Source organism: Arachis hypogaea, chromosome 4 (genome assembly GCF_003086295.3).
Source record: "Arachis hypogaea cultivar Tifrunner chromosome 4, arahy.Tifrunner.gnm2.J5K5, whole genome shotgun sequence".
NCBI classification, from domain to species: Eukaryota; Viridiplantae; Streptophyta; class Magnoliopsida; order Fabales; family Fabaceae; genus Arachis; species Arachis hypogaea.
The window spans coordinates 1,114,586-1,131,494 of record NC_092039.1 but is presented as its reverse complement, the minus strand read 5'-3'; the positions used below and the strand labels follow the sequence as shown (position 1 = coordinate 1,131,494).

General features: G+C 31.3%; 2 protein-coding genes across 3 annotated transcripts; both read right to left on the bottom strand.

Moving 5' to 3' along the window:
* Positions 1–7,823: 7,823 nt before the first annotated feature.
* Positions 7,824–11,365, bottom strand: LOC112795605 (uncharacterized). Of its 2 annotated transcripts, none has more exons than XM_025837619.3 (2): positions 9,989–11,365; positions 7,824–8,200 (listed from the first exon to the last, which is right to left on the bottom strand). In XM_025837619.3, exon 1 carries the CDS (start codon positions 10,974–10,976, stop codon positions 10,008–10,010), a length of 969 nt encoding a protein of 322 aa, XP_025693404.1. In that variant the 5' UTR covers positions 10,977–11,365; the 3' UTR covers positions 7,824–8,200; positions 9,989–10,007. The 2 variants fall into 2 exon arrangements, with proteins under 2 accessions (XP_025693404.1, XP_072089929.1); XM_072233828.1 differs by lacking the exon at positions 7,824–8,200 and adding an exon at positions 8,816–9,022.
* A 4,789-nt stretch (positions 11,366–16,154) lies between these two features.
* On the bottom strand, positions 16,155–16,909 carry LOC140184514 (probable protein phosphatase 2C 23). Its single transcript, XM_072236280.1, has 3 exons — positions 16,729–16,909; positions 16,363–16,676; positions 16,155–16,316 (listed from the first exon to the last, which is right to left on the bottom strand). The coding sequence occupies exons 1-3, from the start codon at positions 16,907–16,909 to the stop codon at positions 16,155–16,157; spliced, it is 657 nt and encodes a 218-aa protein (XP_072092381.1).

Sequence of the window (16,909 nt, the reverse complement as noted above, 5' to 3'; positions counted from 1 at the left end):
TTTGTTTTTATTTTTTTCTTGCTTTCTACAAATTGCGGCAACATTTTCTTTATACCTCCAATATACCAATAAAAATACACAATTGTATCGTAACAACTCATTACACCAAATATAAACCAATATTTAAAAAAATAGCCTATTTTTTATAAATGTTAAATAACTTGTAAATTTAATCTACCTTTTTGAAAATTTTTAAAAAATGAATATTATTTTAATGATTTTAGTCAAAATTATATCCGAATAAATAAATATTAAAAAAGACAAAAAAAATTCATTTTAAATATTCTTTATTTTAGAATTTTAAATAAAATTAATATTATAAAAAATTATATAAATATTTGTAAGTCAAACTTTTTAGTAAAAGTAAAAAAAGCAAAATCACAAATTTATAGAAGAAAAACAAAATTTAACGACTATGATCTCTAGATGATATTGTCTAATTTGTTAAAAAATAAAAAATAAAAAAATTTAAAGGATAATTTTGACAAATTTGGTACTAAATTAAAAGGCATAAAAAAATTTGCCAGACAGAAAACATATCAAAAGTCACTGTAGCCAAAATAATTAATTATTACGTTTAACTAATTTCTTTTTTTTCTTTTTCAAAAGGACCATATACAGACTGGAAGAAATGACTGACAAATTGTAACTTGTAAGCATAGGAGTATGTAAGACCTGAAGCATTGCTATCAAAGTTTAGATGGAAAAAATTGGACGAAGAAGCAACATCTTGGTTGCTTTGGAGAACGTGCATTGGAAGAAAATTTTAGTTTAGTAGTTTTTTAATTTTATGAAATCAATTACTTATTATAAAATTATAATAAATAATTGATTTCATAATAAGTAATTTAGGGAAAATTGGACATTGATGAGTTAGGGCTACTAATTACTTATTATTATAAAAAGAATTTAACAGACATTATTGAGATTATTCCGTTTTTGTCAAATGAGGATATCAATTAGGTTTTTCCAAGCTTTTAATGAATATGTTTTGATCCAGGATATTGTCATATTGAAGATTTTTCCTTGAAGGATTATCCAAAAATTTGTGAAGACTAATTGTTTTGAATGATGTGTCGCTTGGTCGGATAAATCTACTTGCCTAGATCTCATATTTAGATATTGTCATAATGAAGTCTTTTTTCGGAAATTTTTTAAATAAATATCTTATTTTTTATTTATCAACATATATAATTTATAGATAAATTATCAATTTAAGTATGTTATTTATTTCGTTATAGAATAAATAATATGCATATTTTATTTATATTGTAAACAAAATAAGACACATATATCATTGAATATATTGTAGATACACACATATTATGTAACAATAGATATCTCATTTACAATGCTTATATATGAAATTCGTTCACAGCATCTTTTGGATGTCACTTTCATTCATTTGGGTCATCTTAAACAAAATTCGAGTGTTCAAAACCACTACTACCTACGTCACTATCTTCTGCAGAAAATTCCTTCACTTATTAGGTCATGATTCTTTCATAGACATCAAATATCAGTCACACATGCTCATTGTTATCAAACTAGAAAAACACAAAATAAAAAAACGCTATTTTCCATAGGTGCTAACAACTTATACGCAATTCATCGACCTCCTTTATCTCATTAGCACCCAAACTCGTCAATATTAGGCTCATGAATATTAGGCTCTTCAACTCAGAAAAAGAACTTAGTCAATGAGTACACGATAAGATAAGACTTTCATACTTGAAAACAACCCCATCATAATTCAGTCTTATGTAACAATTAGAATATACACTCATGAAAATATATTCAGACATTCTTATTAAACCTATTGAGAGAACAAAGAAAAAAAATGGGTAAAAAGAAATGATTTGCTTGTGACCAAAACTACTACTTGCAAATCCTTTTATAGTTGAGTTAAATTTGTCGTTTTATATTCCATTTATAGGGTAAACAACTTTAGTATGATTTTATCTCGTTTTCAGTGTAAACGAGTTGATAATATGCACTGTAAACGAAATATGTTAAAACCTTATTTCACTACGTGTTTTGTATTCACCTGATTTCTTCTTTGTTTACCAAATATGCTTTATCTCGTTTATAATATAAATGAGATACGAAAGACCTGTATTATCAACTCGTTTACACGATAAATAAAATAAATAGAAAAAAGGACAAATAAGTTCCTGATCTTTTATCCCAGACATTTTTGTCCTTGACCATTGAAAAATACTTTTAAGTTCCTAGCCTTTTTAAAAGTTGGATGGATTAGTTCTTCTATGCAAATGCCTCCGTCAGATCCAACGAAAAAGTCTGACGTAGCTCCATTCTGCTTATCTGGCATTACGACTGCCCACGTGGCACATTAATGGAAGGTCAATTTTAAAAAATAGACAAAAAAATCCCTCTGTCTCAAAATAGCATATATTAACTAAGCAAACTTTTCACTCCTCTTATTTTAGAGCCCTAATCTTATCTGTTCTATCCCTCAAAATATTTTACACCGCTACAAATAGCTTCAGTAAAGATTTAGCGACATGTCCTACACTAACAACGTTATAGATGATAGAACATACAAGCATGTAGTTATGTATTATACTAAATACAACAATTATAGAACACTTTAAATACATGACATACTATTCTAGTCACTCTAAATTAAGTACGATGCAATAACCAGCTAGGCAATTGATCTAAACAGAGCGCCTTCGTACTTAAAAAGAGTATCGCAATAAAGGAAACAGCATGTATAGAATTTTAAGCTATCGTTTTAGTCTAAAATACGTCAGTAACAAAAACGAGAGAAAGTGAGTTAATAGATGAATGCTAGTTCACTTTCCTTCAACAATTAGCCATTCAAATTCCAAAATCAAGCTAGAAAACCCAACTTTCCATAAGGCGATGCATTTTTTTAGCCGGAATTTTGAGAAGAGGAGAAGTGCATTTACCCGGAAGTTACTTCCGCAATCGTCAACGAGAGCCACGAAGCAGTCCATGAGGTGGTTGACCATCTTGGAGCGGTTCAGAATGATCGAAACAAGCAAGAACCGCGCGTAGAACCTCAACTCCTTGGACCGGACTCCCAGATCTCTCGGCGAGCCTTCAGATCCTTCGAAGTACCTTCTGCTGAGTATGGGCTCGTAGAATACGTATGCCTCGACGAGGAATCTGATGTCGCTGGTCTACTGGCTAAAGTAGAGCTAGCCAATTCGGCTCGCGATGTCGCCAATTTCCCAGCGCTTGAGACTGCACTGAACCAGCTTCGACCGGTTCTCTTGCTGGTACTTCCAGAGCCGCGTGTACGCTTTGAACACCTTTTGGAAGAAGTGGCTTTGAGACAGAGGGACTTTTTTGTCATTTTTTCTAAAACTGGCCTTCTATTAATGTGCCACGTGGGCAATTATAATGTCAGATAAGCAAAATGGACTTCAGATTTTTTTGTTGGGTCCGACAGAAATATTTGTATAGAGAGATTAATTTGTTCAATTTTTAAGGAGATGAGAAACTTAAAAATATTTTTCAATGCTCAAAAATAAAAATATCTATAAAACAAAAAGTTAGAAACTTATTTATTTATTTTTCAAATAAATAATAATACATAAATTAATAATTTACCTGTAAATTACATATATTAATAAATAAAAAATAAAATATTTATTTAAAAAAATTATTGTTTCCGGCACTATTACCTAAATTTTAATAGACATCAATTATAATTATATTGATTGATGTGCCAACTAGTCTCACAAATTCAATCAGCTTATTTTCTAGAGATCCCCAAAAGGCGGTTATGAATGAAGTCATGCATACCCAAAAGTTGAACATGTTTTTAGCTTTTTGTTTTTTGTTTTTTTTTGGACATACACACTCACACACATCTCCACATGTTTTTAGCTTATACTTTTCCCTAATATGAAATGGGCTTGGTCTTTAGGTTGAACTTTTTTCTTCCATCCACAATTGCTTTTCTCTAATAATTAACAAATTTTTTCCTAGTCCATCACTAATTGCTTAATCATTTTTGACATAGTCTAGTGTAGCCCATTGCTAACAAGCATTGACCCTTCATATGTACATAACAAGCTATGAATTTGAAGACACAAAAAAAAAAGCTATCAATTTTTTTTCTCAAAGTATCTTCCATTCCAACAAGTCAAAAACTAATTTATCATGGACTAATTTATCATGGATCTGAGAGTTTGTTGTTGACCAATAAATTACTGTATGTACGAGGCAGGATCCAAACTCCTGATACTTACTTAAGCGGACGAGTGAGCTAACTACTCGCTTAATCCAAATTGGTTTAAAAAAAACTATGAATTTGTCAATACACTAAGTAAGGAATTTCTTAGTTAATTTAGATACCTCACACTAAACACGTGATGAATTAGGAGAAGCCTAGCATCAGGCTTTGTCTCCTTCTTGTAATTACAGTAATTATTTTTTTTATTTTGGTGACATTTTTTTTTTATGTGTAGAAGAATGCTTGGGTCACAATTAATGGAACTAGATGAAGATTTGATAGACCCTTCTTTTAAGTCTTGGGCCAAGTTAGAATGCCTAGTATGCGGACATGAGTCATGACTCATTAGCCTAAGAAAATTTACATAATTCTTATAATTTTCATTACCAATGGTTAATGATTATTATTGAAATTATGATGGTAATTTTTTAAACAAATAAAATTAATATTTTATTTATCAATAAATATATTTTTAAAAGAAATAATATTCTTACACTTTATTACATATCTTGTTTATCATGCAAAGTAAATAGGTATACACATATTTTATTAATGTGTAAACGAAATATGATGTTTGTAATATAATTTTTATCAATTTAAAAGTAAAATAAATATAATTTATTATGATTTAAACTATTTAAACTATTTATTATGTTTCAATTGAATTAGATCAAAAAATAATTTTAAATTAATATAATACACATAACATGAAAAATAAAATTAAACCCATATGATTTAAATTAATTTATATGTATTTTATTTTTCAGTTTGATCCAAACTTATTGCAAACATCATATCTCCTTTACACTAGCAACAAGTATTCAGTTTACTCCATGTATCTCGTTTGTAGACATGAGTAATTAATTCCTTATTATATGTGTATATTTATTTTATTGTTAGTTTAATTAAAAGGAAAAGTATAGAGAACCAATGGTCTAAGTGTACAATGTGTATAATGTGTACAATGTAAAAATATTTTTTTTGCAGAATTATGTATATTGATAAATAAAATATATTTTTTATTTATATAAAATTAAAATCATAATTTTTACAGATAAAAAATATAATGGACAAGTTACTATATTATGATATTTTATATATGTTTTATTAATTTTTTTATTTTTTAAAATGTTTTTAATTACTTAATTTTTGCTATAACAAGAACATGAAAAATAAGATACTATTTACCAATCAATGATAATTCCATTAAAATTACAAAAAATGAAAAAAATGTGTCATATACTTGTAACGCGTGTATATATCATATATGTATATGTGGTTTTAGTTTATTTATTAAAAAAATAATAAAAAATTTGTTTAATTAAATTTTTTTTGTGCTCTATTAGAATTTAATAGAATAATCTTTATTTCTCAAAATTCAAACCTCTAAGTCTCCAAATTGGATACACTATGTTCACACTAGTGGTAGGAGTGAATGGAGGCAATAAAAAGAAAAGAGAAGAAGAACAAGTGATTAATTTTGTTGGCTCTGATGTAAAGGAGAGATTAGACATTTGTTTATGTAGTTTGGTCGGAAGGCTCTTAATGGACAGAAGAAATAAAAAATAGAACTAAAACAGAGCTGAAAAGATTAAGGGAGGAATGAAAAAGTTAATTGGGACACACTAAAAGATAAGATAAATAGGTGCAAAACAAAGCTGAAAAGATGGAGAAAAAAAACTTTTTAATAGAGTAAAAAAATTACAAAGCCTAGAATTTTTTAAAGGCAGATTATGGAACTTAAAAAAGAAATCAAGGACTAAGACTTGCCCTCCAGCTTTGTTGCCCCTCAAGTTCAAGTTTTTGTTGTAGCATCTTTTTCTTAGTGCTTGATCTCCCTCGATTGTCGGTACACCATTTTTGATGGAGAACTTCATACATAGGTGAGGTGTTGATTGGTGACATTACAGCCACAAGTCAGATTAGAATGCTCCAACCTATCAAGTCGAGGATATTGGGATATCCACGACAACGTAATCGACCTTCAAGGTCATATTTAGCTTCTTGGGTTCTTGCTAAAAGTTTTGTAAAGACTGAAGTATCCCATGAACTAAATGATGATTTTGCCTAACTCAAACAAAATTTTTGGGTAGGCCTTTAAATCTTTAAGCTCCAGCATGAGCTTTTCGAAAGATTGTTTGAATAATATGTTAGTTGAACTTGCTTGATTAATGAGGGTTCGATTTAAGTTAGCATTGGTCATTACCATGGTGATCTCAATCTTTCCTCAATGAGGGTTCGAGATTTCTCCTGCCACAAAGTTTCCTACGATTACATCGATGTGTCTTTTCGGGATTCTTTCTCGGTCTTCCAACCTTTCCTTTTCTCAGGAGCTCCTCTCCTTGCTAAAGTCTCTTCTCATCTTGTTGTCGACCTAGAGGGAGCGGAGCGATGCACATGTTTAAGCAACTTTCATGGACTAACTTTTTTTATCATGTTTTTAAGATGTAAACAGTCGTTGGTGTGTGGTTGTCGTAGATATAGTGGTACTCACAGTACTCTGTTTTGTAGCCACTTTTCTTGTTCTTAATTGGATATGGTGCAAGTACTTTCTCCACCATTGCAAATATTCGTGTAGACTTCATCTAAAAACACTCTGAGGGGGTGTAAGAGTGATACTTTTTAGTTCGGGATGAGTCATCATCCCTTTTTCTTTGATCCTTCTCTTTGTTGCGGTTATTTTGGTCTCGACCTTCCTTTGCATCCCGAGCTTGGTGGTACTTCTTGAGTTGTGCAGTTTTTTTCATGTTAATGTATTTCTCTACGTGAACCTGCACCTGCACGTTCGTCATTGAAGTCGGATGACGCTTAGAGATGGATTGTAAGAATGGTCTATTCTTAACCCATTTATGAGCCTCATGATAGTCGTTTTGGTGAGAAGATATTGTATCTCCAAACACATTTTGTTGTACCTTTTTTATGTAGTTTCGAAGTGTTTTGTCGGCTTCACTTAGAGTAGGGGTGTGTACTGAGTTAGGTAAAATTGGGTTTAATGTGATTCAGATCCGTCTCGAAATATATATTGGGCTTATTTATTAAACTCGAACCTGGTTCTAGACCCGATGAAATCTATATATTTTCGGACCACAATTATACCGAGTAAAAATCAGGTGAAAACCACATCGTTAATATTATATTATCTTGATACTTTCTTATAAACTAGCATATGAAAATATTCAAATTTTAAAAAATCTAACTATTATTTGACATAATAAAATTCATTTAAAAAAATATAACAAGAACCAACTATTCTCTAAAATTCTCGCATGATGGCCTTTTAGAACAGGTCATCTCCTCCGTAGTAATAGTTGGAATTGTCATGGTGCTACTAAGCTCCTTTGTCAAATAGATTTTGGGCTGGACTATATGTATCTGGACCCAGGTATGCACAGTAACTTGCAATATAAACAGAGAGGTAGAGAGGAAAATGCGACCCAATCATGGTCCGCTGGCTGATCCATGAGATTCGTTAAAAGAAATAAAACCTTTTGTACCTGTTATATGCATGCAGGGCAGATGATAGACATAGATATAGATACACCGCATCTAAATTTGGGAGGCACGGTGGCCCACACGTATTGGGGCACGGCAGTCAACACAACTTTCTTACTATCATACAAAAGTACAAATTAAGATCGGTCCGTGAATGAAATTCCAATTCCCAGTCTGATAAATTAGAAGAAAAGTCTAAAATTGAACTAACTTTTAACAATTCCCAACGCGGTCACGGGTCTGCGTACGTAACCGTGAACCACATACGCAATCATACAAACAAGCAGACAAAACTCAACGAAAAGCTTTTTGCATGCCAGCCCATCGCAAGCACTACTTAGGTTAACACACGACTTCAAGAAGAACGATTAAAAAAAAAAAACACTTCGTAAAGTTTCTTCACAGCATCTTGTTATGAGCAATAAACCTCTCATTCTTGTTGTTAATACCTTATTCAATGCCAAAGTGACGCCATTCCTGCAAAAATAGCCATAACAAAATTCATGTTGAAGTATATTATATATGAGAAATAATATTATTTGTATACTAAAATCAGCCACTAAAATCAGTCACTAATATATTTGTATATAAATACATTTGTGGTTTAATTTATTTTCAATGTGTATTTGTATTACAATATGTATTTTATAATTTATACTAATGGCTGATTTTAGTGTACACACGTAGCATAATCCATTATATATACATATCAATCTCGCCAACAACTCAACAAGTATTTTTGAATTGTACTCTATATTAATTAATTATTATTAATTAGTGATTATTTAAATTTTATTTAAAAAATATAAATTAATAATTATTAATTACAATTATTTAAAATTAATTAGATAGGAGTTGTTTACTTATATTTTTTTATATATATTTAGTAAGTAATTCACACGCTTTTACATAAATTTGATATTTTGGTGGTGATTTTAGAATTAATTTCAAAATTATTCATATGAAAATAATAATTAGATTAATTTTTATGTGAATATAATAATTTTTAATTATTAGATATATATAATTTGGTATATTTGACAAATCTGGTTTCAACTATTTTCTTCTCATAAAAATTATTATAATGAGATGTAAATAATTACTTATTTAAAAGTAGATTAACTTGGAAAATTCAAGGGAAGGTTGTTTGATATTGGTAAATTATTTCAGTAAAGAAGGCTTGCTTATTTATCTTTCAATTTTTTTTCCCTGATAATGAACTCTCAAAACAGTTACCTTTCATGCGAGTATGTAAACATTTCCTCTCAAAGCTGAATGCCATATAATTACTTGTCCAAACTAGTCACATAATAAAGAGCATAATCATGTAATCACATGGAAAATCCATTTTTCGTAAATAGCATATGATGATTTTATTTCGAGAAAATGATAAATAGGTCGTTGACGATCTTTTCATTTAGAGATATTTAAGTTTTTGAAAATTTAAAAATATATTTAAATTTTTTATTTTTTCAAAACCTAGATACATCAATTCTTTTGTTCAATTAGATCTATCAAACTCAACAGAAAAATTAAATATGACTTCCGTTGTACTGACCTAATTAATATACGGATGTACACGGAATAGAATTTGTAAAATAGACAAATTATACCTAGTAATTAATATGTCCAAGTTTTAAAAAGGTCAAGGAGTTAAATGTATTTTTAAATCTTGGAGACATAAATGTCTGCGGGCCAAAAGATCAATGATTTATTTATTCTTTTCTCTTTTATTTTGAATAAATACTATTATTGGTATTCAATAAATTTTAAAGAATTTTAGATTGAACATATTTAATCTAATTTTCTTTAAACCAATTTAATTTTTACTATTTTTATTTTAGAATTTAATTTTGATACAATAACAATGTAAAATATTTTAATTTATATAGTCGTCCAATCATATCTGTTTTGTAATTGAATATACGTATATAACTTTTTTATATTGATAGTACATCAAAATTAAATTTTTTATTTTATAGATATTAAAAATATTTCTTTTTGTATAAACAAGTAGACTACTAGTAGAATGAGAATTTTCCTTCAAAAAATATATTTAATATTGAATATAAAAATCCACTAGGAGATTTATACAAACAATTAATAAAAGCAAAAATATAATTTTTTTATAATTTTTTTTAAATAAATATTTTTTTATACCATGTGTGTTTGGTTTGTCGTTTTTGTTAGAAACAGAAAGATACAATAAAAAGACGTAGAAAATATATTTGGTTCCATAATTAAATTGAGAGACACATGCAGTACCTTTGAATATAATAATTGATTAATTTGGTGAGCACTTGAATCCATCTGGCGGAGTCTTTCCACAATCAATGAGGAGCTGAAGGGCGATGGGGATGATGATGTTGATGTTGAGAAGCTTTGCCCTGATTGTAGTGCAGAGACACACAGCAGCATCAAGGTCCAGAAGCCCTTCAAGCACCGGACAGCATGTTTGTTTAGCACTTCCTCCGATTCCGATGTGTATCAGTCCGCCAAGAACGTCCACACAGGCACCAAGCTTCAACGAGTCTATGGGGCATGTTGGTTGCGCCGGCGGTGGCGGTGGCGGACACGGTGTTTCACTTGGTGGCGTTGGTGGTGTAACCACCGGTGGCGTCGGTACATATGGAGGAGGTGAGATGATGGGCGGTGTGGGTACAACTGGTGGCAACGGGACGTACGGAGGATGAACAATAATGGGCGGCCTTGGTGTGTATGGTGGTGTCACAACTGGTGGAGATGGTTTTGGTACATATGGTGGTGATGGCGTAGGAACATAAGGTGGTGTAACAACCGGTGGTTTCGGTACATATGGTGGTGTAACCATCGGCGGTGGCTTTGGTACATATGGTGGTGTCACAACCGGTGGTTTCGGTACATATGGTGGTGTTACAACCGGTGGCTTTGGTACATATGGTGGTCTAACAACCGGTGGCTTAGGTACATATGGTGGTTTTGGGACGTAGGGTGGGTGCACTATTACTGGAGGCTTGGGGACATAGGGAGGTCTTGGTTTTGGTGACTTTGGTGGTGGACATGGAGTGGTAGGAGTAGGGTTATTGTGCTTTGGTGGTTTGTGAATTGGGGGCTTCACTCTTGGAGGATGTTTGGGTGGGAGTTTTGGATGGTCGTGGTGCTTTGGAGGCTTTGGAGTTGGGTATGGACAGTACGGACAAGAGATGACAAGGTTGATTAGAGTGCTGAAATTGAAGAGAAGAATGAGTATGGTAGTTACAACATAGTTCCCCATTTCCAAGCTGATGAAAGGAGGAGGTGTGTCCTGTGTGAGTGTAATTTTCTCACTTCTCACTGAAAAACCCAGTGTGAGAATCAACACCTTATATCGTCAAGAGATATGTCACCATGTCAGGCTAGGATTTTTTTTTTATTCGTAAATATGTTAAGTCCATATAAAAACTAAGTCATTAAAATATTTATTTGGGTAAAATATATATTAAAATAAAAAAGAGAAAGGAAGTATAAGGAGCTAATGAGTATATGTATAATGTGTACAATGGGGATATGAAGATGTTCGATTCAATAGGATATTAGATGTTTATTATCAGATGGTTATTCTGGATAGTATGTGTGTATTGTGTTTGAGAAATTAGTAGTATTTTATCCTAAATATTTATTTTTTAACTCATATTAGACCAAATAAATAGCTCATTGTACACGTTGTACAGATATTCCATTCAAATAAAAAATATACATTAAAAATTATATATATTTATTAAAAATATTATTTATATATTAAAATTAGACATTATATATTTATGTAAATATATGTATTGTTAAATTTATTTTTAATGTATATTTTGTATTTTAATATTATTTTATACTAACAGTTAGTTTTGATATACACTTAGTATGATTGTATATTTATATAAATGGTTAAGTATGATTTTGGTTTTTAATTCATAGGTTAAAAATTTTTTCGTTTTGAACTTTTTTTTGCATACAAAATCATCTTTAAGGTTTAATTCGGTTTTAAAATCGTCCTTACCTTAGGGATCAAAATTGTACGGAAGTGACAACAAAAGTGAAAGCAAAGGTGAATTGTGGACACTTTTTTTCTCCTTCTTCTTCTTTCCTTCAGCAAGTAGAAACACTCTCTTACTCTTTTTTATTATTTTATAATTTTTTGTTATAGTAATTTGGTCTAAAATTTTAATATTTAAGTAAAAATGACGATTTTAAAAAGATTTTAGATCTTAGGGATAATTTTGTATGCAAAAAAAGGTTAGAAATAAAAAAAATTCGACTTATACCTTAAGGACTAAAATCGTACTTAACCTTGTATAAATGTATAGTAATTAATTCAATAACTGATTTATAATGTAAATATAATATTTATTTTTATTAATATTAACTAATATTTTGATTTTATACTACTAAATTTAAAATTTGAGACTTAAAAATTAAAATTTAAAATTTAAAAATTTAATTAATATGTATTTTTAAATATTACATATAAAATTATATTTATTGGCCAAATATTAGCATAAGGTAATAATTTTTCTCCTTCAAATAATAATACTTTATTGTGAATAATTATATTATATGTATTAAAATAAATTTAAAAAATAATATATATTTATAAATAAATATATTATAATTAATTTAGTAATTAATTTTTTATACACATCACATTTTTATTCCGAATTCACCGTAATCCCCACATGCTCTTTAAAAAAATAATGATTGTGTTAGATACATTTTCTTGTCACGTCGCATTTAACGCCCCACGTTATTAATTAATCGAATAAATCAACAATAACAATTACAATATACAATTATAAAATTTTATCATAGATTGGAATGTGCCCCCGATTCTCCGCTGTATCTCTTGCAGGGGGATATGTGCAAGGTTTAGTTTAATTTCAATTAGTTTTATTTGCTTTTAATCGCTTCAAATTGCATTTTCGATTCCATTGCCAAGGTTTTTTCTTTTTAATTAACTTTCTTGTTTTCAATTTTTTTTTTATTCTTTCATGATTAATCTAATGCTTCTTTTTTAAAATATGACTCGAACGTAAAGTCTCACTTTAACTATTTAGAAAGTTTAAAACTTTTTTACCTTTTTTCTAAATTTAATTAATTAGATATTAGAGAATTTTACTTCGAGTGTTAATTTTTGTTCTTTGAGTTTTTTACTCAGGTTCTTTTACTATTCTTTTTAGTTTCTGACCTTTAGACTTGATAATAGCTTATTGAACCTCATATATCCTCTTTTGCTCTTGGTCTAAGCTAAACTTTGTTCTCAATTAAGATAATCACTTCTCCAAACTTGTCCATTAAGCCCTTTGGGCAGTCAAAAATCTTTTTGGTGTTTCTCATTGATGGTGGTAGCCTTCCAATAATCTAAAGATTGATTCTTCCTTTAATTTTAAAGGAAATTATTGGACGAATCCTCACTTCAATAAACTTTACTCTTATACGAAAAGTTGTCATGTTAGTTAATAAGAGAAAGTATAAGTAAACAATATTTGTTCTTCAATGTTTGGACGAATCCACCATAACTTTATTTTCCACGTCCGCGGCATAGCCCACATAGTTCCTCTCCAATACCCCATCACAACTTGTCGTCGTCGCCAGAGATAGCTGTTCAGACATAGCAGAATGTCGTCATTCACTCATTCCTCATTACCCCGTTCAGATGCAATAGAAGTCCACAGCCCATGCCGACGTTGCCGCAACCTCACGTCGCCCTGCTGTCCCATAGCAGCCCGTGCTGACACTGCCACAGCCTCACGCCGACACCGCCATTTGTCTCACGTCGAAACCGCCGTTTGTCCTGAGATGGAAGATTTCTATTAAAATGCTAATTAGTGATAGGATAATTGATGGACTGAATAAAAATTTGAGTTAGCAAACAATTCATTTTTTTAGAGTCTATGATGGCTATGGTGGTTCTCAGATAAAGTTATATTTTTTTTCTTATGTCCAAAAATTTAGGATTCTCTGGAGAACTCCACATTGAGAGCTTGTCTTTCTCATTCAGGTGGCAAACTATTGTCGTGAGCATATGCATTTGGCATTGGCAGAGGAAACAAACTCTTTCTTTCTTATAGAGAAACGAGAATGGTGGGTGATGTTGATGGTGATAGATGATTGTTGCTTACGTCCTCTTCATTCTTTGAATTGTTATTCATCTTACTAGGTATGCAGATGATTGTTTTCATTCTAAAGTGAATATTTATTTAATTTAGATTGGAATTAATTAGGTATAATGAAATTTGATGGATGTTCATTTTACTAGCCATGTGAATGGTTATTTTCATTCTAAACCGACGACTCGATGGAGAAAAAGTTCGGTGACGTTGAGGCTGGCTAGTGAGGGAGGGACTGACGGCGCAATGAGGATTTGCGGAGAGGTATCACTACAAGAGAAACGGAGCTTTGCGGTGGTTTTTTTGCCAATTTGCGGTGGTTTCATACCGCGGCGAAATAGAACGCCAGCGGATTAAGGACCGCCTTCGATAAAGGCGCGGGCGGGGATTGCATTTTGCGGTGGTTTCCAGCAACTACTGGCATAAGAGCCGCTAAATGGAATAAGTTATTTGCGTCGGTTTTAAAACCGCAGCTATTTGGAAAAAAGGTTTTTTAAAAAAATTTGCGACATTTAGAAAACCGCCGTAATTTTGATGTGGGTTTTTTAAAAAAAAACTGCAACGGTTTGAAACCGCTGCAATTTTATGGGTGAATCTTAAAAAAAATACAACCACCAGTGGTTTGTTCCATTTTATTTACTATAAAAATTCATACCAAACTTGTAATACAACTTGCATTAAAAACTATATTTGGATTTAGATTGTATATACGGTGGTAAAGAGTTAGAAGGTGAATGGTAAAGTGTAAAAGGTAAAAGTAGAATTTTTGGGAAGATAATTTGTGATGTACTTTTTTTTCATCTTCAGTGGATCAAAAGTGTAACCCATTATTCACGTTGTTCAGATTCTCCGTTGTCTATCTAACGAAATTGAGTTAATAAATATAAAATTTTTAAGACGTGATAATTTAAGTATATAAAAACAATGATAGATTTTCGAATAACAGAATTGTACGATAAATAAATATGTAACTTGTTTTATACTAATACTTTTCAAGAGTTTGTGAGTGAACAACAAACACTTATAAGGAGATATATTTCTACATCATTTAGAAATTTAAATTCAATATAAAGAGATAAAGAAAGGAAAATATCACTTAATCTAGGTTTAGTTACTCCCCTTGTGTTCTAAGTCTAGTCTTCCCCACAACCGTACTAGAGATCTATCCGCTAACTATTAAACTTGGAATGTGTTCCTGACAAAATGCTTTCAAGCGTCTGAGGATTTTCTAAAGGTCTCCAATGCTTGATTCTAAAATTAAAATAAAACATGTCAATCCATGTATCATTACCTTATTAATAATATGTGATAAAGCAAATAGTCTCTCCCTTTTTCATCTTGAATTCTTCATATCTAGCAAGACATTGATCTAGGTTTCTTTCACTTCTTTAGTTCCTTCATGTAACATCTTCGATCTATTCTAGATTTATTTGGTTGTATCACAAGATAAGATCTTATCATATTCAGACTTGCTTATTGAGGGCATATGTGTTAACATATGCTTGAGAGAACAACTTTTGAGGTGTGCAAGCTCTTTAGATCATTTTTAAAAATAAATAGATAGCTCAAATATGGTAAATATCAAGAGATAGTGTTTAGAAGACATACACAAATATGTATACTGGTTTGGCTAATTAATAATATTGACGTCTAGTTATCAACTGAGTTGAGAGTTTTACTATTTGAATAAGCGTTTATAATATATTTGAATAAACGTTTATATATTCAAACTAAGATTGAATAAGATAAAATAAAATGATCTAAGAACCTTAGATATTCTTAATACCTTCTCATGTTTCAAATGACTTAGATTAACTTAAGTGATCTAAAATTCATAGGTATTCTTTCTTCAAGTATTCTCAAACTAAACTTGATCACTAATGGATCATATTACAAAGACTAACAAATGTGTATGAAACACTATACAAATTTTGGACATTTATTCCAAGATATATCCCTCGTAGGAACAAACTCAAATTGTATTTGAAAATTTAGTATGAGATGGAATAGTTGAGACCTAGATCACAAATAACTTAACTCTTCAGGAGAGATGAGAAAAGTGTATAATGAAGAAAGCAAATGAGCAACGATTTGTTATAAGGAGTTTTTTTCGGTGGGAAAAGTATTTTCTGGTCCTTGATGGACCAGGTAATGAAGTAAACTAATAAAAAATATTAGGGTCAGTTCACAAATAGATAAAAATAATGGTTGGGGATGAATTTATCTGATCTTGATTCCAGGAAATCCAAAAAAGAAGAAAAGAGCACCTCGATGATCCCTTCATGCTTGCCAAGCCAGTAATTAGGCTCAACCTTCTAAGCAAGAACAACTCTACTATCTCCAACATTCATCACATAAACATCTTCACCTTTCATCAACATCACAAGAACATCAAACCCCATTAGAGCAAGCTTAGGATTCTCCATCACCATCTTATCCGCCACGTCCAAGAAAGCCTCCTCCGTCTTCCTAAGAGCCTAAGACAGAGCTTCCAACACATCAGAATGGTTCACCGTCATGGACCCAGGATCCATTTAGCTGGTCCTTCAATCTCCGATCAAGTTCCATTCTTTCCTTGTCCCACTCGCACTTCCACCTCATCTGATTCTCCTCCCATTTCTTTGCAGCACCTCTGTACTTGTTCTTAGAACTCCTTCCACTTCCATTTCCACCACACTTTTTTCTCTTCAAATCATGATCATCAAAATTAGAATCCACAGCACCACTTGTAGCACAAGATGACCCATCTTCATCATTCATATTATTATTATTCTGTTGATCAACACAGCCAGCACAAGCATCGCTATCATCATCATCCCCAATTGTCAAGATCGAATCTTTAACCCCCCAAATTGAAATTCCCATCAACCCCATCATCCCAAAGCAAACACTTGAACTCCTTGTGCACTACTTTGCACAGTTTCGAAAGCAAGTAATCAGGTGCATCTGGGCTATTGAATCCATCATAGATCCCCACGACCACCCAACCGTATTCCTTCGACACCACCACATGGACACAGTCCTCCCCTGCTTTCCCCTGACACCACTGAACATTCTGGTGACCTTCCAT

Coding starts and splice junctions, on each gene's coding strand:
- LOC112795605 (XM_025837619.3), bottom strand. CDS start 10,976: ATGGGGAACTATGTTGTAACTACCATACTCATTCTTCTCTTCAATTTC.
- LOC140184514 (XM_072236280.1), bottom strand. CDS start 16,909: ATGGAAGGTCACCAGAATGTTCAGTGGTGTCAGGGGAAAGCAGGGGAG. Junction 16,677..16,728: donor AGTGCACAAGGAGTTCAAGT/GTTTGCTTTGGG, acceptor GGGGGGTTAAAG/ATTCGATCTTGACAATTGGG. Junction 16,317..16,362: donor ACCAGCTAAATGGATCCTGG/GTCCATGACGGT, acceptor GCTCTGTCTTAG/GCTCTTAGGAAGACGGAGGA.